The sequence below is a fragment of the Hoplias malabaricus genome, chromosome 16 (genome assembly GCF_029633855.1).
Source record: "Hoplias malabaricus isolate fHopMal1 chromosome 16, fHopMal1.hap1, whole genome shotgun sequence".
NCBI lineage: Eukaryota > Metazoa > Chordata > Actinopteri > Characiformes > Erythrinidae > Hoplias > Hoplias malabaricus.
This window is the reverse complement of record NC_089815.1, coordinates 6,374,208-6,395,750: the sequence shown is the minus strand read 5'-3', so window position 1 is coordinate 6,395,750 and position 21,543 is coordinate 6,374,208. Positions and strand designations below refer to the sequence as shown.

General features: G+C 38.8%; 1 protein-coding gene across 3 annotated transcripts in view; it reads left to right on the top strand.

Annotated features, from left to right (window-relative positions):
- csnk1g1 (casein kinase 1, gamma 1) overlaps window positions 1-19,774 on the top strand; it is a 38,357-nt gene extending 18,583 nt beyond the window's left edge. For 2 of the 3 annotated variants that reach the window (XM_066647125.1, XM_066647124.1), the window contains exons 5-14: window positions 4,062-4,213; window positions 6,765-6,999; window positions 7,183-7,268; window positions 7,362-7,446; window positions 7,636-7,784; window positions 7,888-7,995; window positions 9,761-9,868; window positions 11,004-11,110; window positions 13,437-13,460; window positions 14,836-19,774. In XM_066647125.1, coding sequence (XP_066503222.1) covers window positions 4,062-4,213; window positions 6,765-6,999; window positions 7,183-7,268; window positions 7,362-7,446; window positions 7,636-7,784; window positions 7,888-7,995; window positions 9,761-9,868; window positions 11,004-11,110; window positions 13,437-13,460; window positions 14,836-14,890 — 1,109 coding nt within the window. In that variant the 3' untranslated portion in view covers window positions 14,891-19,774. The remainder of the gene's footprint in view (window positions 1-4,061; window positions 4,214-6,764; window positions 7,000-7,182; window positions 7,269-7,361; window positions 7,447-7,635; window positions 7,785-7,887; window positions 7,996-9,760; window positions 9,869-11,003; window positions 11,111-13,436; window positions 13,461-14,835) is intronic. The other variant, XM_066647126.1, reaches the window with a different exon arrangement.
- Window positions 19,775-21,543: the final 1,769 nt, after the last annotated feature.

Here is a 21,543-nt window from a genome sequence, read left to right as displayed (position 1 = left end):
CCCAAGCCCTGGGGCCTCCTTCTTCATCACGTCTTAATTGAACTCCATGATATTGCTCTATAACCTTTTATTTCAAAATTACAATTGTGTTTTAGGCACTTGTCCAGATACCAACCATTACAGCTTTTTGACTGACAGGACGATTGTGTGGCTGTGCACATGTTTTGTATGAGTCTGTAAATCTTTGATCTTCCAAACTTTACAAACATTTCATTTCATCATGATTTTATTTTTTTTTTATTTGATTATTTATATTTCTAAAGCAGAGAAAAAAACATAAATATGCCAAGATGTGCTGAATGCCCAGTGATCTAAGGGTATACAGACATTAACAAGGTATAGGGCACATTTAAATAGCTAGTGCAAACAGAGCTGAATTCACATCTGTTGCAAATATGACAACACAGCCATATGAGACTTGCAGTCTGGAACACACTATCCCTGTCTTCTTACTGGCAAGTGGACCTATTTACCGTATTTTCCGCACTATAAGGCGCACCGGATTATAAGGCGCACCTTCATTGAATGACCTGTTTTAAAACTTTGTCCATATATAAGGCGCACCGGATTATAAGGCGCATACAATAGACGCTACAGTAGAGGCTGGGGGTTACGTTACGCATCAATTAGATGGAGCTGCGCTAAAGGGAATGTCAACAAAACAGTCAGATAGGTCAGTTCAACTTTATTCATAGATTACAACCCAGCATAGTTTAAGGTAAAACATGTAGTGCAATGTTAATATACCCTACATAGTGTGTGTGTGTGGGGTGTGTGTGTGGGGGGGGGGGGGGGGGGGCTGTTTAGTCTTCTTTACTTGGCGTAGGTCATCTTGTTGCTTCCTCCACTTTCGCACCATTGATTCGTTAATGTTAAATTCTCTTGCTGCTGCTCTATTCCCGTGTTTTTCTGCGTGACTGATCGCCTTGAGTTTAAACTCTGCGTCATATGCGTGTCTCTTAATAGGAGCCATTTTGGGGTCTTTACATAAAAAACAAATGAAAAATGAAATATATATACCAGTATATATCCAGCATGCACCGCGTGCGGAAGAAAATGAAGTAGGCGGCTGCTTACCGTAGTTGCGAGACCTGTTGTGGCTCAATATTGGTCCATATATAAGGCGCACCGGATTATAAGGCGCACTGTCGGCTTTTGAGATAATTTGAGTTTTTTAGGTGCGCCTTATAGTGCGTAAAATACGGTAAGTGTGCAAAGCTATAGGTTGAGCACTCCCAGGAGCACTTGCTCTGCACCCCTTTTGAAAGAATATCTTTGGCCAAACATTGATGAAAGCTATACACTGGTATTTCACACATAACCACTTTAGAAAATAGCTCATTATATGTAGAGAATGTCTAAATAATTGCCATTTGTAAAGTAGAAATATGTTTGATGGTCATGTATTTTTTAGATATCTATAGTTTTAGGGAAAACTCTCTGCATTAGCTATAAATTTAGATGTGTAGCTTCATGTGCTACACATGAGGCATTGGGCCCTTCTCTTTTATGACTCTTCAACAACATTATTAGAGTGTGTATTTCAAGGAGAGCTGTAGGTCTTTGGGCAAGAATTGGGACAGGGCCACTTTTTTGGCATTGAAGTCTCAAGCCAGAAAATGTTACGATGCTGATGATCATGGGGAAAAATAAGCTCGGACTGCAGTTTAAGTTGCACTCACAGTATTATTTGTTCCTCTCCACACTCTTCACATATTAATTTCAACCCATCCCTCATTCTGTTACGGCTCAACCCTAGACTGGGTCGTAACAGTATGTTTTGTGTGTAAGGACCCTTGCATATTTTTCTATATTTTCTTAGTGTGTGATATGTTTTCTGCACACAGTCCTCCTCTCACATGTTGGTTTGGTATGTATCAGTGCAGTGCAATCAAAGAGCAGCTAGCAAAAGTGTTAATCACCACGCAGTGAGTCTGCCGAATACGTGTTATGTGCAGTCTGAACACAGATGAGTCATCATCAGGCCAGCGTGCGCTCCATTCTCAGGGGTGTTACAAACAAAACTATACAATGCTCAGCGTAGGCCTGCTCCACAAACTACCCACTTCAGCCTCGCTGGATCCACTGAGAAGGATAATTATACAAACTGAAAGCTTCAACTGTGGCTCACTGGGTTTTTACACATTTTGTGAATCTATGAAATCTAACCAGCATGACATATAGGATGATCCCCCTGCTCCCTCATATGTAGATTTCTGCACAGATAGAAAATAGGTTTGTGGTTAGCTGGGCTTATTCTGGCATTTATTATTATACACAAAACAAGCGCTGATATGGAAGAGATGAGCCTTGCCAAAATGTGCATTTTCCCACTCTTCTGCCATCTAGTGGCAGGATGAATCAACCAACATTTGATGGAATGGTTGTCCTGGTGCTGTAGAAATAAATAAATCTCACGAATCTGCTTTCCATCTTTAAAGGTGATTATCATGACTTTAATCAAATAGCACTTTTTTATAAAATGTTAAGTAGTGCTGGGCGATATGAGCACTAATCAATATCGTGATTTATTGTACATTTTACCATGTACAATGTATTAATGAACGATTATTTTGTTTTTGTATTTTTGACTCTCATAGTTCAGTGACGAGGCTTGTGCTGTAAATATGCTCCAGTATTTAAATCTGGGATATTTTTTGTAATGTTACTGTGAACTTTTTCCTCTCTCGTTTTTGAGCACTGTTTATATTTGGTGTGTGATTGTGCTCTGGTCACTGAAACAGTTTTTTCTCAGCGTGTACATTTAACTTTTTGTTTAATAACTGTCTCTCTTTGGTACTTCTTGCTTGAGTTGCTTGGTCTGCCTCTGCATTTAGGTTGCTTCCATTTGGCAGATAGGGGCAGAATCGCAGGACTACAGCTTGGTAGCGTGGTTTTAAAGGGACAGTACATGAACACACAGTGGAAACATAACAGAATAAAAAAAAAAAAAAACATTTAAAAATATTTTACATAGACAAGATTATGTTGATTCAGAGTTCTGAATGTCGATTTCGATTAATTTTCAGTTAATTGCCCAGCCCCAATTCTAAGGATGTTTCCTCACCATTTGCTGCTCTCTAGTCGCTGGAAGCCAGTCTAATGTATTTACAGATAGCCAGTGTCTGTAAATGGGTTTTAAAAAAATAATAATAATAAAAAATAAAGTACCGTCTTGGTCCGGAATGATAGGCTTTCTCTCTCTGCTCACAACAAAGGAGTTTCTGCAGTAATTTAAACAGTGAACAAACACAGATAAGTTAAACTCCAGCCACGTACAAATAACAGTCATTTTTCCTTCATACCATTCTACTTTAAAAGACGTGGAGCTTCTGAACGTAAACAAACCAGAGGACAGTGTTTCCCCAAATCACAGATACTCCTTTTAGCAACGTTGTAGAAATAATAATAATAATGCATTACATTTATAAAGCTCTTTTTAAGAACCCAAGGTTGCTTATAAGTTAGATTATATGTTGCATATATTTAAGATTTCAATACAGAGTGAATTCTTAAAGATTTTGTGAAGTTATGAACAATGATATATTGCCCACCTTGTGTTTGTGTGGTGTTTTATTTAATTAAATTCTCTTTAAATTGTGGATATTAGTTTTTATTGTGGCATTATTTTTAACCAGTGTATAAACTGACCAAGACAACAGATGCTTGCTAAAATTTTGGACTTCTGAGACTGAAAACAAATATCAGTTAACTAGCTTAGTTTAAAAGTCCAGCATATCTAAAGAAAATCAAAACTATTCAATATAATAATAATAATAATAATTTATTATTATTTCCTCTACACTGGAGTGGACTGAGGGATGTAACTTTTTTTCTTTTGTTAAGAATTTACAAAACATTTAATAATATTGTTACTGCATGTTTTGTTACCCTGGGATAGAACCCTGTTGTTACCCTGAAACCTGAGAGTCTTGAATGTAATGTGTGTTTGTGTAATTCATTAAAATGATAAGGCACTACGATGATTATCCCTGGAGTGGCTCTGTGTAATTAATGAAGGTCTATGCTCTGTTTGTAAATGCTTTCTTTCTCTCTTTCAGCTGAAGGCCTCCCCCAGGTGTACTATTTTGGGCCATGTGGGAAATATAATGCCATGGTCCTGGAGCTGCTAGGCCCCAGTCTGGAGGACCTTTTTGACCTTTGTGACCGAACCTTTTCCCTCAAGACAGTCTTAATGATTGCCATACAGCTGGTGAGTTCACCCCTACCCTGACTTTATTTCAACAGATAATTATTATTTTATTTTTATTTTTTTTAATTTTTATGTAGAGGATAATGAGAGATGTGGGTTGTGTTCATTTTTGTTTTGAGAGTTTTCATATCAGTGCTATTATACTCTGGATGGTTTTTCATTCAGAACCTCAAGGGCTATCTTTTGAAACAAAATGTGGAGACGTAAATAAATGGTCAATTACTTGAATTTAAAAAGAACAAGTGGGCAATTCTGTAATTAAGCCAACGAAAGCCATGTACAACTCAGATATAAAAATCTGCTACTGTGCTATGTTTTGTCTGTTATCTAACAGAAATGGCAGCATAATTAAATTAGTCGACTCTCAAACTTTACAAGATCTACTTTTTTCAGATTACATACATATGAATTAGTTCATCAGCAGAGAGGAGGAAAAAGACTTCAAGCTTTTCAGCTTCCTCATCTAATGTTTGTGTTGCTTTACCTGGCCCAAGTTGAACGGTGCTGCTTTGTGATATCGGAAGGAAAATTATAGGTATGCAGGCTTGTGTACTTGTAGCCTTTTTAAAACTTATGACCGCAGATGCATGCACACATGCACCTACATCTGCCAGCTTTTCAGATGTTGATTGTGTGTTTCTAGGTAGTAATTTTTGCCTTAAAATTACAGCTTCAGAATCATTATCCTCCACTGAGCTGTAAAAGGCCGAACAGAGCCTTTGTCATTGCTACTCCAAGCTTAGCACTGCAGAAACGGCACTACATAACATTTCAAGGAGGGTAGGAGTGACCCCTCTTCAATTTCTATACAGTGCTGTAAAATGTATTGGGAGTCCATGAGCATAAAGGCCAGTTCTTACATAGTGATCCTTTAAAATATATTATTAATTTTTACACATTCATTTTTAGTAGCTGTAAGATCCTAATTGGATGGCCTTGGTTTTTTTGTCTGTTCTTCATGGTAGATTTCCTCAGGTTGTTAAAGTTGTGTATATTACACATGTGGGTTATATTAATCAAATGGAGCCACACATTCTTAATTGAACTGAGATTTGGGCTTTGGCTGTAATAGAACGTTCACATTTATGTGGAGTGGACCTTATGGTTGGGATAATTGTCCTTCTGAAAGCTGATATCTCTCTGAAGACAGGTGAAGCATTTTGTCTTTCAGTGTCTCCGTATTTTGCACCACCCATCTGTCTGTAACCCAATACTCAATTCCTTCGAAAAAGCATCCTTGCTACACAACACTTCCACCCCTATACTTCCCTGCTGGAATGGTGTATGGGGAAAAAGCACCGTTTAGTGTGTGTGTGAATTTTGCCCAAAAATATTTAATCGCCTCTTCTGACCACATGGTGTACAATTTAATTGTAAAGTAACTGTGCCTAAGTCAGGGCAATTTATTTAGCTTGTGTACACTAGGTGCTCCTCCAGCACTGGGAACGAATACATACTCATTTTGAGTTTTAGTTTTTTTTTTTTTTTTTTTTTTTTTTTAAATAAATTATTCGCTCATAATCTAAAATTATTATTTTTTGACCAGACAAAAATGATGATTTTAAGGAGACTATTTTTGCAAGAAACTGTGTAAGGAGTGTTCAGCAGTAGCCTATACATATCATTCAGGGAAGCTATTGAGTTATTAATGACATGAACAGTCCATCAGCGGAATTTTTATGAGATACAGTTTTTGAATAATTTGAGAATGGCTTGCTTTAAAATGTTGGTCTTAAGTTGGCTGTTTTAATTAAAATATTCTATGTTAAAATACCATAAGGAGAGAATCTGGGTAAGGGCAGTAAAATGGCATCTCCCTGAATTTTGAAGTTAAGTGAATAGATTGACCTCCACCTGCGAGACACGCTCTAGGAATGAGCTTAGTCTGACCCACATGTAGGCTCACTGTTGTTTTGACAGCTAATCTATGCACTACTTCACTGTGAGTGATGTGATATGCTTTGTTATACATCTACAGACATACTGCCTTGTTAAAGGGAACATTGGCGGTTCTGGGGAAGTGCTGTTCTCTTGTTTGTTTGCATTCAGAAGCTCTACATCTTTTAAGGAACTGTATGTTTGAGGAAATCAAAACGACTGTTGCTTTGTGCATGGCTAAGTTTTAAGTTGACTGTAACATTTTTTAAATTCACTGTTTAAATTACCGCAGGAACTCTTTTGTAACTCGTGCTGTTTAGTTTTGTAGCACACTTTTATGCATTTTTGTAGTCTCCTGAATTTGGCATCAATTCCACCTTAAGTAATCTAAAAGAGCAAACGTAAGTCATTGTAACTCACCTCTGGAGCAGGAATAGAGCAGTCCTCTTCTCTCCCACCCCCCTTTTTCTCCATGCTTTTCAGTGTTTCTCAGCCATGAGCAGAGAATGAGAAAGTCTAGCATATGTTTTTATTATTATTATTATTTTTAAACTGTTTACTAACACTTGGGCTTCGTAAACACATTGAACTGGTTTGCGGCAAACAGACTGGAGAGCTAGGGTTTTCTGTATTTTATAAAAAGTTGTGGCTACTCTCATGTTCATTTCTACAGATCTCTCGTATGGAGTATGTGCACTCGAAAAACCTCATCTACAGGGATGTGAAGCCAGAGAACTTTCTCATCGGGCGGCAAGGGAACAAAAAGGAACACATCATTCACATCATAGACTTTGGCTTAGCCAAAGAATACATCGACCCTGAAACCAAAAAACACATTCCGTACCGGGAGCACAAGAGCCTCACTGGCACAGCCCGATATATGTCTATAAATACACATTTGGGGAAGGGTAAGATAACAATTGCTAAAATAAATTCTTCTCTGTTTTCCTCTCCCTACAGTTCTAAGAAATGTGTTATTCTCTGTAAGCAAGAACATTGTCATGTCTTAAAGAATTGTAATAGCTCTTTTTAAAACAGACTTTGCTCATCTGGCAGGTTTTTGCAACATTATTTGTTGGCTGTTTTTGCAGAGCAAAGCCGGCGAGACGACCTTGAAGCCTTAGGTCACATGTTCATGTACTTCCTCCGAGGCAGTCTCCCTTGGCAGGGACTGAAGGTATGCCAATCTAACCCTCCAGCTTAGCCTCAGAGCAATAATAGATTAATTCTCCCTGCACAAATAAGATCGCAATTCAATTTCACTTTGCAGGCTGACACATTAAAGGAACGGTATCAGAAAATCGGGGACACGAAACGGAACACTCCCATTGAAGTTCTCTGTGAGAGCTTTCCAGGTAGATTAAATAGATTTCCTTTCTTTCAGTCATTGCACTTCAAATGTTATTTTCCCTCTAAACAGAGGTGGAAACCTCTGCTGTGTTTTGTTTCATAACACACTTACATGACTTGTTATTGCTTTACATAATGGAAGGGTGGTTTTATTGTGTTGAAGAACTGAAATATTTTTCTCATCGCTATTACAGAAGAGATGGCTACTTACCTGCGCTATGTGCGGCGGTTGGATTTCTTTGAAAAGCCAGACTATGAGTACTTGAGGACCTTGTTCACTGAGCTGTTTGAACGAAAAGGATATACGTTTGATTACACCTACGACTGGGTTGGCAGACAAATTGTAAGTTAATGTTAGATTCTTTTGTCTAGAGTGCAAGACTTAACAAATGTACCAACTAAAGCTACTTGTGCTTGAATAAGTTTGTCTGGTTTTAATTTTAAAGCCCACACCAGTAGGCTCAGTACACGTGGACTCAGGAACGTCAGCAGTTACCCGTGAGAGCCACACACACAGAGAAAGGCCTTCCCAACATCAACCCCTAAGGAATCAGGTGGGGAACACTGCTTTACACAACAGAACATGAAACATATCAGCCTGCTGCTCTGGCAAACTCATTTTTACCTATGATTACTACCTGAACAAGCATTCAACACTAATTACCTTGATTACTTGGTGGTGATTTTGCTTATTACTTTGCGAACACTGCAAAACGATGCTGCTATTTGTATTACAACAGTGGTTCCCAAACTTATTCTGCAGCGCCACCCCCCTCAACTCTGACCTTTTGCTTCCAAATGTTGCTTAAATTTATTTTAAACATTTTAATTCATGCAAAACCGCATCTTATTGAACAAAATAAATTGAAGTGGGGAAAAAAAACAAGTTTACAGTGGAATAAAAGTGACATATATTGTGTATCTCATTAATTTGCCCCGCTAATCAATTGGCCTTTTAAACATTAATGTATATTTTTGTGACAAGCAAAATATCAGTTTGTTTGCAAGCTATAATCTTTACAACATGCTAAAAGCAGGTCAATTTTATACATAAGCTTCCTGAACTGCTCAATTTCGTCTTTTGTTTGACAACATCATGAAATATGATGGTCTGTATTTGAAGGATAACAGCCTGGCTTTTGAAATGGGATCAGAGCGGGATCAGGAGATAAGTTGATTATGGGAGAGTGTAAAAACTTACTATTTATTGATATACTACTTTGTTAACAGTGTGTGTGTGTGTGTAATAAGCAAAATGTCCGCTGGATTAAAATGAGTTAATTCATGGTAATGGTCCACTGTATTTAAGATTGAAATCCAGTATGGGAATCTCAGCCATCCGAATTTCCAGTCCCCTGCTTCTACCGTGCAGCTCACTGCCTCCTAATACGGTAGCTGCTGCTGAGCATGCAGAACTCCCCCCTCAAAGCACATCCCATGCTTCAGAATGCATGCAGGGAATAGAATGTTTTTAGAGTATGTATATACAAATACATACAGTAACTTTTCTGTAATCTGCCTTTTTGTTTGCTCTTATACTTAAGAGCAAACAAAAACCTTTTTTTTTATTTGAAACATTAGATAGACTTAATTTTTGAAGTTATGTATAAGCAGTTGTGTTGAGATGTATTTGTACAGAAAAAGCCCTCCTGCAAAACCAATAATACCAGTATGCTAGGGTTATGTCTGCAATTAAATATTTATATGGCTCATATCTAAAGACAATATCTTTTGTAGGCTCAGAATTACATTACCTTTCCTTCCTGACCTCTAATTAAACAAATGAAAATGTTATGTACATGGTTCATATCGGTGCGTTACAAAATATATGCTTTTAATCATGTTATATTCCTATTTCTTTCTGTGTTTTACTTTTATTTTCAGTTGTGTAGCTTGTTAAATGTAACCCCACCTCTGAGTACGGTAATGTAATGTCCCAAATAGGTGTTACCACAGGAATAGGGCAGATAATATGGCAAGATAGACTGGCATTTTGTCAGCAATGTCCACTCATATTGAATATTCCTTATACCATATCTCTGGAATGATTACTGTTTGAGGTCGGCTTTTGTTTTTGTTAACCTTTTATTTTGGGGTATATGTTTGCTGTTGGTTTGACTGGGCATTTGCTCTGTCACTAATGCTGATTCCTGGCTTTGCCTTGGCTCTTTGTTTTGTTGGTTTTTGTTTTTAAACTTTGGTTTCTGCTGGTTTCCATTCCCGTGCCGCGCTGCATGCCACCTGGCCTCACGCCGCCTGCTCACGCTCACTCGCCTCTCCACAACTCCCCTACCTCCTGCACCTCTTCCGCCTGAGCAGACAGCCACCTCAGACCGCAGAGGAGCCTGGGAGGTGCAGCCCAACCGCCAGGCAAACTCCTACCTGACCTCCCACCTGGCGTCGGACAGGCACGGGGGCTCAGTGCAGGTACCTCTCTACCGGCCCCCTCTCAGAGTTCCGCCCCAAACACTTCTCTCCTGTGTGTGTGTGCACTCATGTCAAGTGTGGTGCCCAGGGTTTCTGTGCAAGACCTGACATGACATCTGGAAGATCCCCAGAAACACAACAAATGTTCAAATCTGGAAACTTCCAGTTTTAGTTCATCTAGGGTGGGTTAATATTAAACAGTAAATTTGTATAGAAAATTAAAAAAATGTATGAATGAGTAACTCAACAGCTCAAATTTGATTTATATTTTTTAAAGTTGTTACTGCAAACCCGTGGGTTTGTGACCGTTTTTATTTTAAAATGATGCATACAAAAGCATCTGTCATCTACTTATGATGAAACTTCGTACTGTCAAGTGTACACACACGCAGCTGGGTTAGTGGTCAGTCATTGCTGATATCCACTTTATAGCAAGTAATATTTAGTCTTAGCTGACAATGATTTCCTTTACAATCAGGGGTTTCTTCAGCTATCATTGCATCACCATGGAGGATCTCCCCATAACACAAGGGCTTGGCTGATTTGCATTCACTCAGACTATTTTGTATATTTAATCTTCATGAGGTAGCACATATTAAAAGCAGCATTAAAAAAAAAAAAAGACTCCGACCGGTTTTAAACTGGTCTTAAAAAGTATTATGTAGAATTTACTGTTGCATGCAGATACCCTGGGTGCCCTACCTGTGTAATCCATAAAGACAGGCCAGTAACAGCCTGCTGTTCTTTATCTGAATCTCTCGGTTGCTAGTACTGGGGTCAGAGAGGTCATCCTCCCTCTTAATGAGACTCTTCCTCTACATGATGAGCTTCTCCCTGGAGCTTTAATTCACAGGAAAGCTCCTGCAGCAGGTTGTATTAGCACATACTGTCAAACAGATGCTCCTTCGCAGCTGAGGAGCACTCAAAGTGGCTTTATATTGAGATGGAAGCCAGAGGAAGAAGTAAATGGTAGTTTAATATCCTTTAATCAGCTGGATATATATTTTGTTCAGTGTTTATAGCCTTGTTTTCTGTAGGAAAAATGAATGTTTAAATTCACTTATGTGGTCCCTTAAAGGTACAGTGAGCACTAAGTTTCTTTCTTAGTAAGTTCTCTTTCTCTGGTGTGTTGCAGGTGGTAAGCTCAACAAATGGGGAATTGAATGCAGATGACCCTTTGGCAGCCCATTCCAATGCTCCAATCACAGTCCAGGCAGAGGTGGAAGTGGTGGACGAGGCGAAGTATGTGTCAATGGGCTTGAGTTATTTTGTTTTGTCACAAACCTGTTACACAATTTTTGAAAGAGGTTCAACAGAGACATTTTAACCTGTTTGAGGTACAAGACGGAGGGCATAAGACTTTTCTGGACCACATATTTATTTTAGGACCCCATCATATCGCTGGTTTAAAGTAGATGAACAATTAATAGTTTTTCCTTTGTGCAGGACCATGTCAAATTGGGCAAATAGCGTGGCCGAATACCCTCTGGAAAGATCCAGGGCTTGACTGATGTAGGCTAGTGGATAATACTGAGGCTTTGTGAATTTGTTAGGTCAAAAATCCTGCCAATAATGCAGTGACAGTGTGTGAATTGTTTTAAAATATAACAAATCTGTACAAGAGAAATTAAATTCTATAGATTTAGGGATTTTGGTTTTACAGAGACTATTATATGCCCCTCTAATACAGTGGAACCTCTACTAATGAACTTTCCAAGATACGAACCGGGCATTTGAATATTTTTTGCCTCCACCAATGAACCATGACTCTAGAAACGAACCCAACGGCTGGAAATGGACACTGACCCCAATAGGCGAGTCTCCCAGCGTGCCCAGACTTGAGTGAGCTTTTAAGATTAGCAAATTTTAGTCTTAGCAATTTAGCATTAGTGTAAATAGCAGACATCGAAATTCGTGCTAAGTTAAGCCGTATCTACGCTTCGTCTCCCCACATTCACCGCCTACTCTCCGTTATTCCACCCACCCCCTACCTCCCGTCATACAGGCAGTGCCTGTGTTACTCCTCCAGCCAGTCGTCACGTCTTCAAGGTAGCGATGTGTAACCACTTAAAACTTTTTTTATTTCTTTTTTATTTTTAGTAACGCTACATGTATTTTTTTTTTTACTAATTTGAGTGTGTTGTAAACTTATATCAGTGCAAAAAGGGTGACTTTCAGGGGCGGGGGCTGGAATGCATTAATTGCTTTTCCATTATTTTAAATGGGGAAAATTGTATCGAGAAACGAACATTTCCACTTACGAACCGGGTCACGGAACGGATCAAGTTCGTAGGTAGAGGTTCCACTGTATTGTGTAATACACAGTTGACTACTGACAGTCAGACATTTTGTTTACAACTTCGGCAGGTCTTATTGACTTTAAATCATAACAGATTAGATTGGTGGTCTGGTCAGTGTTCTGCATTTTTAGCATCTTAAAATGGCCACCAAATGTTCATATTAACTTGGCCCCTCAGGACACCTTTGAGTCTCATTAAACATGAAAAAACAGTTCAGAATCACACATGCATGCACTCTCATGCCAACTGTGCATATTTTATGATTTCTTTTAATACATCAGTTTCATCAAGTGTGCCTTTGAATCAGTCTTCGTCTGGCTTTTTGTCTAGATCTATAGTCATTTCCTGTGATATAATTAGAGATACTTTTTCTATTCTGTCAGCGCTTTGATATATTGAATAGCACTCCATCTATGATTACTGATGCACAGACTTGAAAGTAAGCAATGTTCAGGCTGTCTCCAATTAAAAGGACACAGTTTGAAATAAGCACACAAGGGTTACCATGGTTTATCACACAGCATGTGACCTCATTAGATATCACTCATTTTACCCGTTTTCTGTCTGGATTTTAATTATTTTATTTTAAGTCATTCTCTTTATTTATAACATTTTAAAGGGATCCCACTGATTTTACAAACATTTAAAGTAGCTATTTAATTTCAGAGTGGTGTGGTATGGCAGTGTAGAAGGATTGATCAGATTTCTTTGCTGTTTTATAAACAGCAACAACAACAAAAACAATTTGTAAATAATCTTGGATAAATATTTGTACATATTTAACTGTAACTCTATGGGTCATTATCCAGTGTACCACTGAGAATAATACAAACTTGGAGTTAGTTTTCAGAGACACTGATTGCTTCAGATGGTGATTACGCAGGAAATATCCCCCAATAACATTTATAATGTTTTGCATCAGCATTGGTGTTCAGAATTAAATCTGTGGACTAATTTTCCACTATTTGATTTACAAAACAGTAGGAATTAACACACAAGTCCACATCCCATGTTATTTGTTCTTCCTGTTTCAATGGGACACCTGATAGTGAGAGATGTTTGGATCAATACACTAACTATCCTCTGAGTCTCTCTCTTTCTCTCACTCTCTCTCTCTCTATATATATCTATATCTATCTCCTTCTCCCTCCCCCATCCTTTGTGTTGTCCCCCGTTTCTCTTATGTGGCTGGCATGAGGTTTGTCTCATCGTCTCACCACTGTGTAATAATCTCTCTGTGTCTTTTCTCTTTTCACACTCTTCTGTAGCTGCGTGAAAATGCTCAACCTGTGGTGAGTCCCTCTCTCCAGTCCACATCAAAACCCAAGGGGAGTGGACCAGCCTAGACTGTGGGCAAATAGGCCTAGCTTACCTGAAGGCACAAAGCCCAAAACAGTTACAGGCTTTCTCACTTAAAGCAATAACCACTTGGACTACATGCTGCTAGTCTTGATTAACAGAGGGAGCTCTTTCACTCACCGTTAATAGGGTGAGGTGGCATGAGCCAGCACAATTGAAATTAGACAAAGTTTTGGCATATTGACACTAAGCTTCACACTGGCTCACTTCTCTGTTCAGTGAAGTGCTAAAGCTGCTGTATGAATGTAGAGGACTCCAAAGAGTTTGAGAGGAAAAACAAAAAAAAAGAACAAAATCATATTTCGGATTGTGGATCTCATCACCAATGACTATAAATGGCTGCCTTCAAAATTGACTGGCTATGCAGAGACATGGAAACTTCATCCCAGAAACGGCTGTAGTGAACTGTATCACTTTTCTGTGTCAGTCTGGAGCTGTTCTCTTTCCTCTGCATGCTCCTCCAGTTGTTCACATGGGTTCATCTTGTTGTGTTGTTGATGTCTGAACTTGTTGCCCTAATTTCACTAAAAGCGGGTGGGTGTCTGAGTGTGTCTTTACATGTTTGTTTTGTTAAGAATTTTTTTTTTTTTTTTGGTTGATATTTAACAACTTATCCTGCATTACGTAATGTGTAAAATAATGAATTAATATATTCTTGTTTAATTTTAGCAACATTGGGAATGTCTAGTAGCCTAAGCTAAAGGCCTTTTTAGTGGAAAACACACGTTGTTCCAGTCACCTTAAGTGAAGACCATCAGCCAAGGTTTATTTTCTGTTTGTATTTGCTTTAGCAATGGAGCTACGAGCCTCATATTATTCACATACATCAATAGCTAAATCTTTGAATACATACCCAAAACATGTAATAAATCACATCCAGCTCTTTATTAAGAGTTGGGGAAGACTTGGTTATGTGGTTGGAGACAAAATTTCTTATGTGGATAATGGTGGTATTGTTTGGATCCCTCAACTAAAAGAATACTAACCGACCAAAATCAACAACCCATTATGTGTGTTCCATTTTACAGAAAAAATAAAATAATGGAGGTAAATTTGTCGGCATGTCTTGCCTGATGGTCTGTTTTAGGAGTAAGTGGGAAATTGTTAATGGAATGGTTCTGTGAGGAACCAAAATTTACACAAAAAGTACCTTCTCTGATAATGTTTGTGTAGTATCTTTGCATTAAACCGTCTTACTGCACACACTGATGTCTCCTAGGGCCAGCAAAACATGGTTAAACTGCCTTAATGCTTACTTAAATTTGATGCTAGTTCAATTCTCATGGTAACTTCTCCCTCTGTCCTCAGGTGCTGTTGCTTCTTCAAGAGAAAGAGGAAGAAGAACACCTCGCGGCACAAATGATCCAGCAGCCCCTCGACCCTGCCCACTTTTGGTTGTTTTAAGAGCGTTTAATAAAGAAATTTTATTCAAAAGAAGACAACAGAATGCCCTCAAGATGAATAGCCTCAAAGGGACTGACCTATGAGAGACATGCACATATTGTCCCTCTTGGGGGAAATGGAAATGTGGATGCCAGGCCTCATGGACGGGGTTCCTTGTGTTGGGATATAATACGCACCCATTTGGATTTCAAAGCACTGGAACAGCGCTGCACTCCTTCGTTTGCTATTATGCTTTTTTTCTCTTTCACTCTCTCTTTCTCCCCAATCCCTCTTCAGTGGAGAATGAAATGATTCCGTTGACCTCAGTGAACCAGCACTGGAGAGGTTTGGAGGGAGCCTCCATCAGTCAGAGATGCCTCATCCATGCTGGAGTTCACTTCTCCACTTCCTGCTCTTCCACACATCTCTTCCACCACTCAACCCAGAGCGAGGCTTTTTAGCAGCCAGTCTGCCCTTCTCTTCCCTGTGCTCCTCTTCTCCACATCTCACCGCTTTCTTGCCTCTCCTGACTGTCTGGTCAAAGCCTTAGAATATTGATAGCAGCGCCCTTGTGTATCTCTTGAATGGAATTAGCATAAGCATTTTTAATGGAAAAAAGCTAACTGTCTTAACGATGCTAACGGGCCTTTTTCCTTGTGGACTGTGTAAATGAGTCAAACAAGCAGCCATGTGTAAAATGATAACGAGCTGTTTTGGTGACCTTGTCTTCATGGCCTTTGACCCTTGCGGCGGTGTGCGGCCTTGCTCTGTTCTGAGGTGGTGAGAGAGGGAAAGAGAGCTGGAGTGAGGAGGCTTCAAGGGCCCGGTGCGAATGTGAGCCTCAGCACATTCCTCAGTTCCAGTGAATGGTATTTAAGCTGCTTGTTCTAAAGCACTCCACCCACTACGACCAACCAGCCAGTCATGCTGCGTTCTCTTCTTGTGATATTGTATCGCTTTAACGTGAAACTGGCTTTTTTGTATTAGCTGGGATTTCAGAGCTGAATTTCCATTGGTCCTCTTGCGCTCTGTGGTTCTCTTCGTATCAGAAAACACGTTCTCACAACTTTCTTTCCTTGTTGTCATCTTATCTCCAGGACCCAGCCCCTGGCTTGAATGTGTTGTTTTTTGTGTTTCTTTATGATGATTATTATAATAATGATAATGCCATATAAAGTAGAAACGATTCCCGAGGAGAGTAACTGTTTTAATGTGCCAGGGCCGTTTGTTTGACATTCAGTCTGTGGGTGACTTAACGTTTTTTATTTTCATGTCCCTATAGCATGTGCTCCTTCAGAACGTGCTTTTTAGTGTCTGAACGGGGACTGGAGCAGGTTCATAGGGGACTTGCTCTGAATAACATTCGTTAACATGTAGTAATGGTTGTTTAGGACACGTTTCTTGGCTCGTGGCTGTTTTCAGTGTGCCGCTCTGAACTCCGATGTGCAGTACAAGTCTTGGAGGGACTTTGGAGGATACACAGACTGATGGTAGTAACTGGAGCCTTGCCTCCAACTGCCACAGCAAAATGTCTCAGTTTAATGCCTTAACTAACACTACACTACACAGCAGGGCCCAAGTGCACTGCAGAAAGACACTACGGAACTCCTCCCTTGCCTTTATTCTCATGTGGTAGACTAGTGGTCTAGGTCCAGTAACGCAGCATGGGGCATTTGAACAGCCAGACCCACACAGATTAAGCTTATCCTGGGGTATGACACTAAATTGAGTTCAGGTCAATATTTAGCGACTACTGTAAAAGCGACTGCCTGTATTCACATCCAGTCTGTTCTCCATTTGTAAATGCTCTTGAGTCATGTACCAGTCATTAAAGGCTCTACAGTAGGACAGCCCTTGATCTCTTGGATATAGGATGAGGCAGTCCTCAGAGCCCATGAATTGCATTCGAAATTGGGGAGTAGATTTGGGCTCAATAGTATGTCCCCAAAGAGTTTTGTGCTAAGAGTACTGTAGTGCTTTTTTTTATTTTTGCAGAAAAATGGCTTTGAAGGAATGGAAATTTATAATTTCAGTGGTAACTTTGCCTTTTTTTTTTCTTCTTCTTCTTCCGTGATCACCTGTCCACAGCATAATTCCATTTTTTTGTGGTCATTTTTAATGTATAGTAAATGTAAAGTGAAAGAAATTCTATAACTTTATTCTTTTTTTTTTTTTTTTTTTTTTTTTTTTTTTTTAAATGACCTGGCCATACAAATGTTGGGTTGAGTTAGACTGCACTACCCTTTCCTTCACCCATCATTTACCCAAACTGTCTATTGCTTGTACTGTTCGGTATCTTACTGTTTCGCTTTGGATGTCCTGAGGTCATCCTATAATTTGGAGTATTTGAGAAAATGTGGAGAACATCTAAATGATGATACTTCTGTGTCCACTGTGTCACAGCTGTATGAACTGTAGTCGTTGGATGAATTAAAAAAGGCTTGGATTTACAAGGGAAAAAAAAAAAAAAACTAAACAAACAAAAACCATTTATCCTTGAGGGGCATTTTATCTTTTTTTTTTTTTTTTCCCCCGCCTTCATTCACTTGGCAACTTTAATAAATTTGTGTTGGGTGTCCCTCATGACTCACATATAGGTCCTATCCTTTTCTTAAAGCGTTCATCATCTTTCATATTCAAGGTTGAACTAAATGTTTGTGTGCAATTTCCATCAAAACCTGGATGACATCAAAAGTGCAGATGTGTCCTAGGGTTTGGGGTGTGTGTAGAGGGAGGGTGGCTGACTTACCGTGTAATCAGTGTGTATTTAACATTACTGTGCATTGTGAGCAATATTTCAGAGGCTTAGGTTATATAGAGATTTATCTTATGCTCATCCAGTGTGACCTGAGTCACTTTGGTTCTAAATTATTTTGTGAGAAGTACTTGAATACTGCTTTACTCCGTTGAATCTCCATTTGCAGAAGTTCTGCCATTAGTTTATAGGGAGCGGCTTCTTTCAGTGGGTTTTTTTTTTATTTATTTATTTTTTTTTTTTTGTAACTTTCTTGTCTTGTATTGCATAATATTATGTGCCTCCACACGAGTGCTTGGTGAGGATTTAATATTTTTGGACATGTGATGCTTGCTGCTGTCAGGTGTGTCTGTGTGCTTGCTTAAGGGAGAACGACTTGTGTGAAAAGATGTGTATCCTCACACTTCTTGTCCCATGCGCTTCCGTTGGCTTTCACCAGGATCATGCAGTGTCAGAAATGAAGAACGGTAACAGGACTCCGTTGCAGATTGTCGTTGGTCTTGTGGATGTTTTGGAGTAGCCCTCTGCCCTGATCCAAGGTCAGTGTTCTGTTAGCTGGGGTTTGGGGTAGGAGACAAAAGTTCTAGATCAAGCCCGTGTAGTAAATTGTGACCTTGATTTCCAGGTAATATTGGAAACCTTTTAATGGTTGCAGGTTTGGGTAAAGAAGTTTAGGATGCCATCTGCTGGTGAGTTAGACATCTGCTCTCTGTATGAAATGCTACTTTAGACACTGAAATCACAGGCGCTCTGTATATGAATCACTATTGAGCTTTGCAGAACCTGTTACTTTTTAATGGGCTCTCGCCTGGGTCCATCATAATGACTACTAGCTCCATCATCAGTGCAAACTAATGACTCTTTCAAATCACCACCACGTCTTACATCCTTGAATTTCTTCCACGTTTCCCAGTAGTAACCCATGCTTTAATACCCTTCAGTCTTTACGAATATAGGGTAGGAAATGGAATGCGTTTCATTGGAATAAGCTCATTATTGTCCCGTCCTTTAATGCTATTGCGTTCTTTAAAGTCAGCAAGAATCCACCTGCATTCCACAGCTTTCAACAACTGCTTTAGTATTACTACTGAAGTGGGTTCGTCTTAATTCTGAAACTGGCAGATTTAGATACACACTCGGCACCAACGTTGGGTGGAAGGTCGGTGTTTCTGCAGTTTATTAACGTGCATGGCTTATGGATAAGAAAGCAATGGTAAATATTTGTATGTGGGACTATTTGATGTACACTCTGGGCATGAGATTTCTACACTTTCTGTTCAAAGCTGTTATACCGTCTATCAAGAGCTGCTTAAGTTTTGACATCTTTTAAGATCAGCTTTAGTCCTGCAAGTAATTTCCAGAACATATTTCTAATTTACTGTACACTGTCATTTGATTGCCTTTGTGCATCAAAGCCTTTTTTATTTTTGTTTTTTGTTTTTCCTCTGGAACTATCCTTTTTGTCTCTAACACGGTTAAATCTATGTGTAAATCTGTTGAACAAAGATAATTTAATGTGAACAGATTCATAGGTCTGCTTCAGTGGCACATTCTTTAATGAACTTTATATTGACAGGTGTTTGGATTGGACAGCGCTGCAATACTTTTTAGTTGTCGACATTTTATCACCACTTTGTTTCCTCTCAGTGTTTTTAACAGGATTCTGTGACACAAACAGAACTTTGTTTCTATTAAAAAAACAAACAAAAAAACTCAAAAAAATAAACAAAAAAAACAAAATGGAAGATTGAATTGTACAGTCCCGACACGTCATTTCCTTTCTGGTTCTGGCCATGTTTTCAAAGATGCTGCAAAAGCATTGAACTGAAAATTGTATCAAAACTTTGTGTTGAATTATGAATGTTAACGTATTTGAATGGTTTCACTTAGACAAGGGCTTCAATTATGAGGGACCCATCTTTTGTTTCTCCAATATTAAACTATTTTGTTTTAAGTTGCAGAAAGATAAAGGTCTTAATCTTAAATGCCTATTTTTCCTGAGGAGTCATGAAGTACCACACTTAACCTTTCAAATTAAATTTTTATTCCCTCCACTCTTAAAGGGAAACTCAAGTTTGCACCCTTTTTTATGTAAAATAAAGAAATTGTCTCAACTTCTAAGTGTGGCGTCTTGGTCTTGATGTTTACACAGAGCTGTGCAGACGATGGCTTTAAGTCACAAAAAGACAGTCTACAACACTGCTACAATAACTACTTTATCTTCATCATATTTACCTTTAATCTGTACTAATTAGATAATATCACCAAGTGCATCTTCAGTGTCATTGGAACAACTGCATTTTGTGACTGAGAAAACCACGTAGTGCTGCATTTGCACTTTTTTCAATACTGGTAATAAATAAATGATCATAGTACAATAAACATCACTTCTCATTGTATATTACAGTGTGAAACGAGTAATGTGTATTGCTGCATGCCTAGTGTTGACAAGTGTTTTTTTTTTATGATAAAGCTATCACACTGTATCAGGTTTATATATATATATATAGTGTGTATTATATAGTATATAATACATAGTATATAGTAGTGTGCATGTGCCCATGTCCATGCTAACAAACATTGTACTTACTGTACCAAAGAACCAGAAGTAAAAATGTTCAGGAACGTAGCGCTATAAAGAATAAATATCGTATGTTAATTTTAATACATAACTCCAAATCACAACACAATACAGATTCAGTTAAAAGGCTTATTATTTACATCTTCTTTAACACGACTAACATATGGAAACACATTAAGGTAAGTTTATGTTCAATTCGAAAACAAAATTGTGTAACATTGCCAGACTAGATGTTCATTCATGTCAGCAAGCATCTTACTCTTATTTTTCTCTTCTATATTGGATGGTGAAGCAGTTAATTTTTGGTCTTCTTTTACCAGAAAACAACTGGTGTAGCATTTAAAGAGGAACAGAAATATTTTAAACTGGTTGCTAATGTTACCATTAGATAATGTAGCTTAGGGTGACCAGACGTCCTCTTTTACCCGGACATGTCCTCTTTTTTTTAGACTTAAAAAATGTCCGAGCGGAGTTTAACAAACGTCCGGCATTTTGTTTTTCTAGAGCTTACATAGAACTTCGAGAAGCGTTTCGTTCACAAACTAGTCCCGCCCTCCCCTACTCCGATTGGTTCGCTTGAGTGAGAAGGGGGCGTGGTGAAGTAGTCTAAAATCTTCGGATTGGACGATCTGATTGTAGAGCTACCGTTATTGGTCGATAACCTTCTCTGTAAACGTTTAATTGGTCAGTCTGCACGTCAGTAGTCCTTGTTTACGGCAGGCAAAGCTCATGTACCTACCCTCATCTCGAGCAGCTATGCAGAAACGTAAATGTAAGTTCTCGGATGAATTAAAAAAAAGAAATACCCATGTTCTGTGTGGCAAATAAAGGTGTAAAGCACACATGTGCGTTCAGCTAAGCATACAACTGCAGCGAGGGGCGAGAGCTCAACTAAGGTTTAACAACTAAAGTTTAACCATGATTATAACACATTTAATAATCAAAATATTCATTAAATACATTGGATTAATTGTATTCAATGTCGAATATTTTGAAAGAAGTTATTTGCGTACTTACAAAGTTTGTGAAAGTCCGTGCATCGATCGACGGCTCCGTTAAAAAAAAAAAAAACCTTCGACCCCCAACAATCAGCTCCCTGACGAGCGCATGCGCAAGGGCACCCAGAAATTCTATACGCCGCGTCTAAAGCACACACACACATACTAATGTTGGTAAAAATGTACTTCTCAGTACCTCCATGGAAATAATGGTTACTGTCGCTAAATAACGCTACGTACGCTTAACTTCGGTAACCAACCCGTTTACTCCTATTTTTTCCACATAAAATTACCCTTAT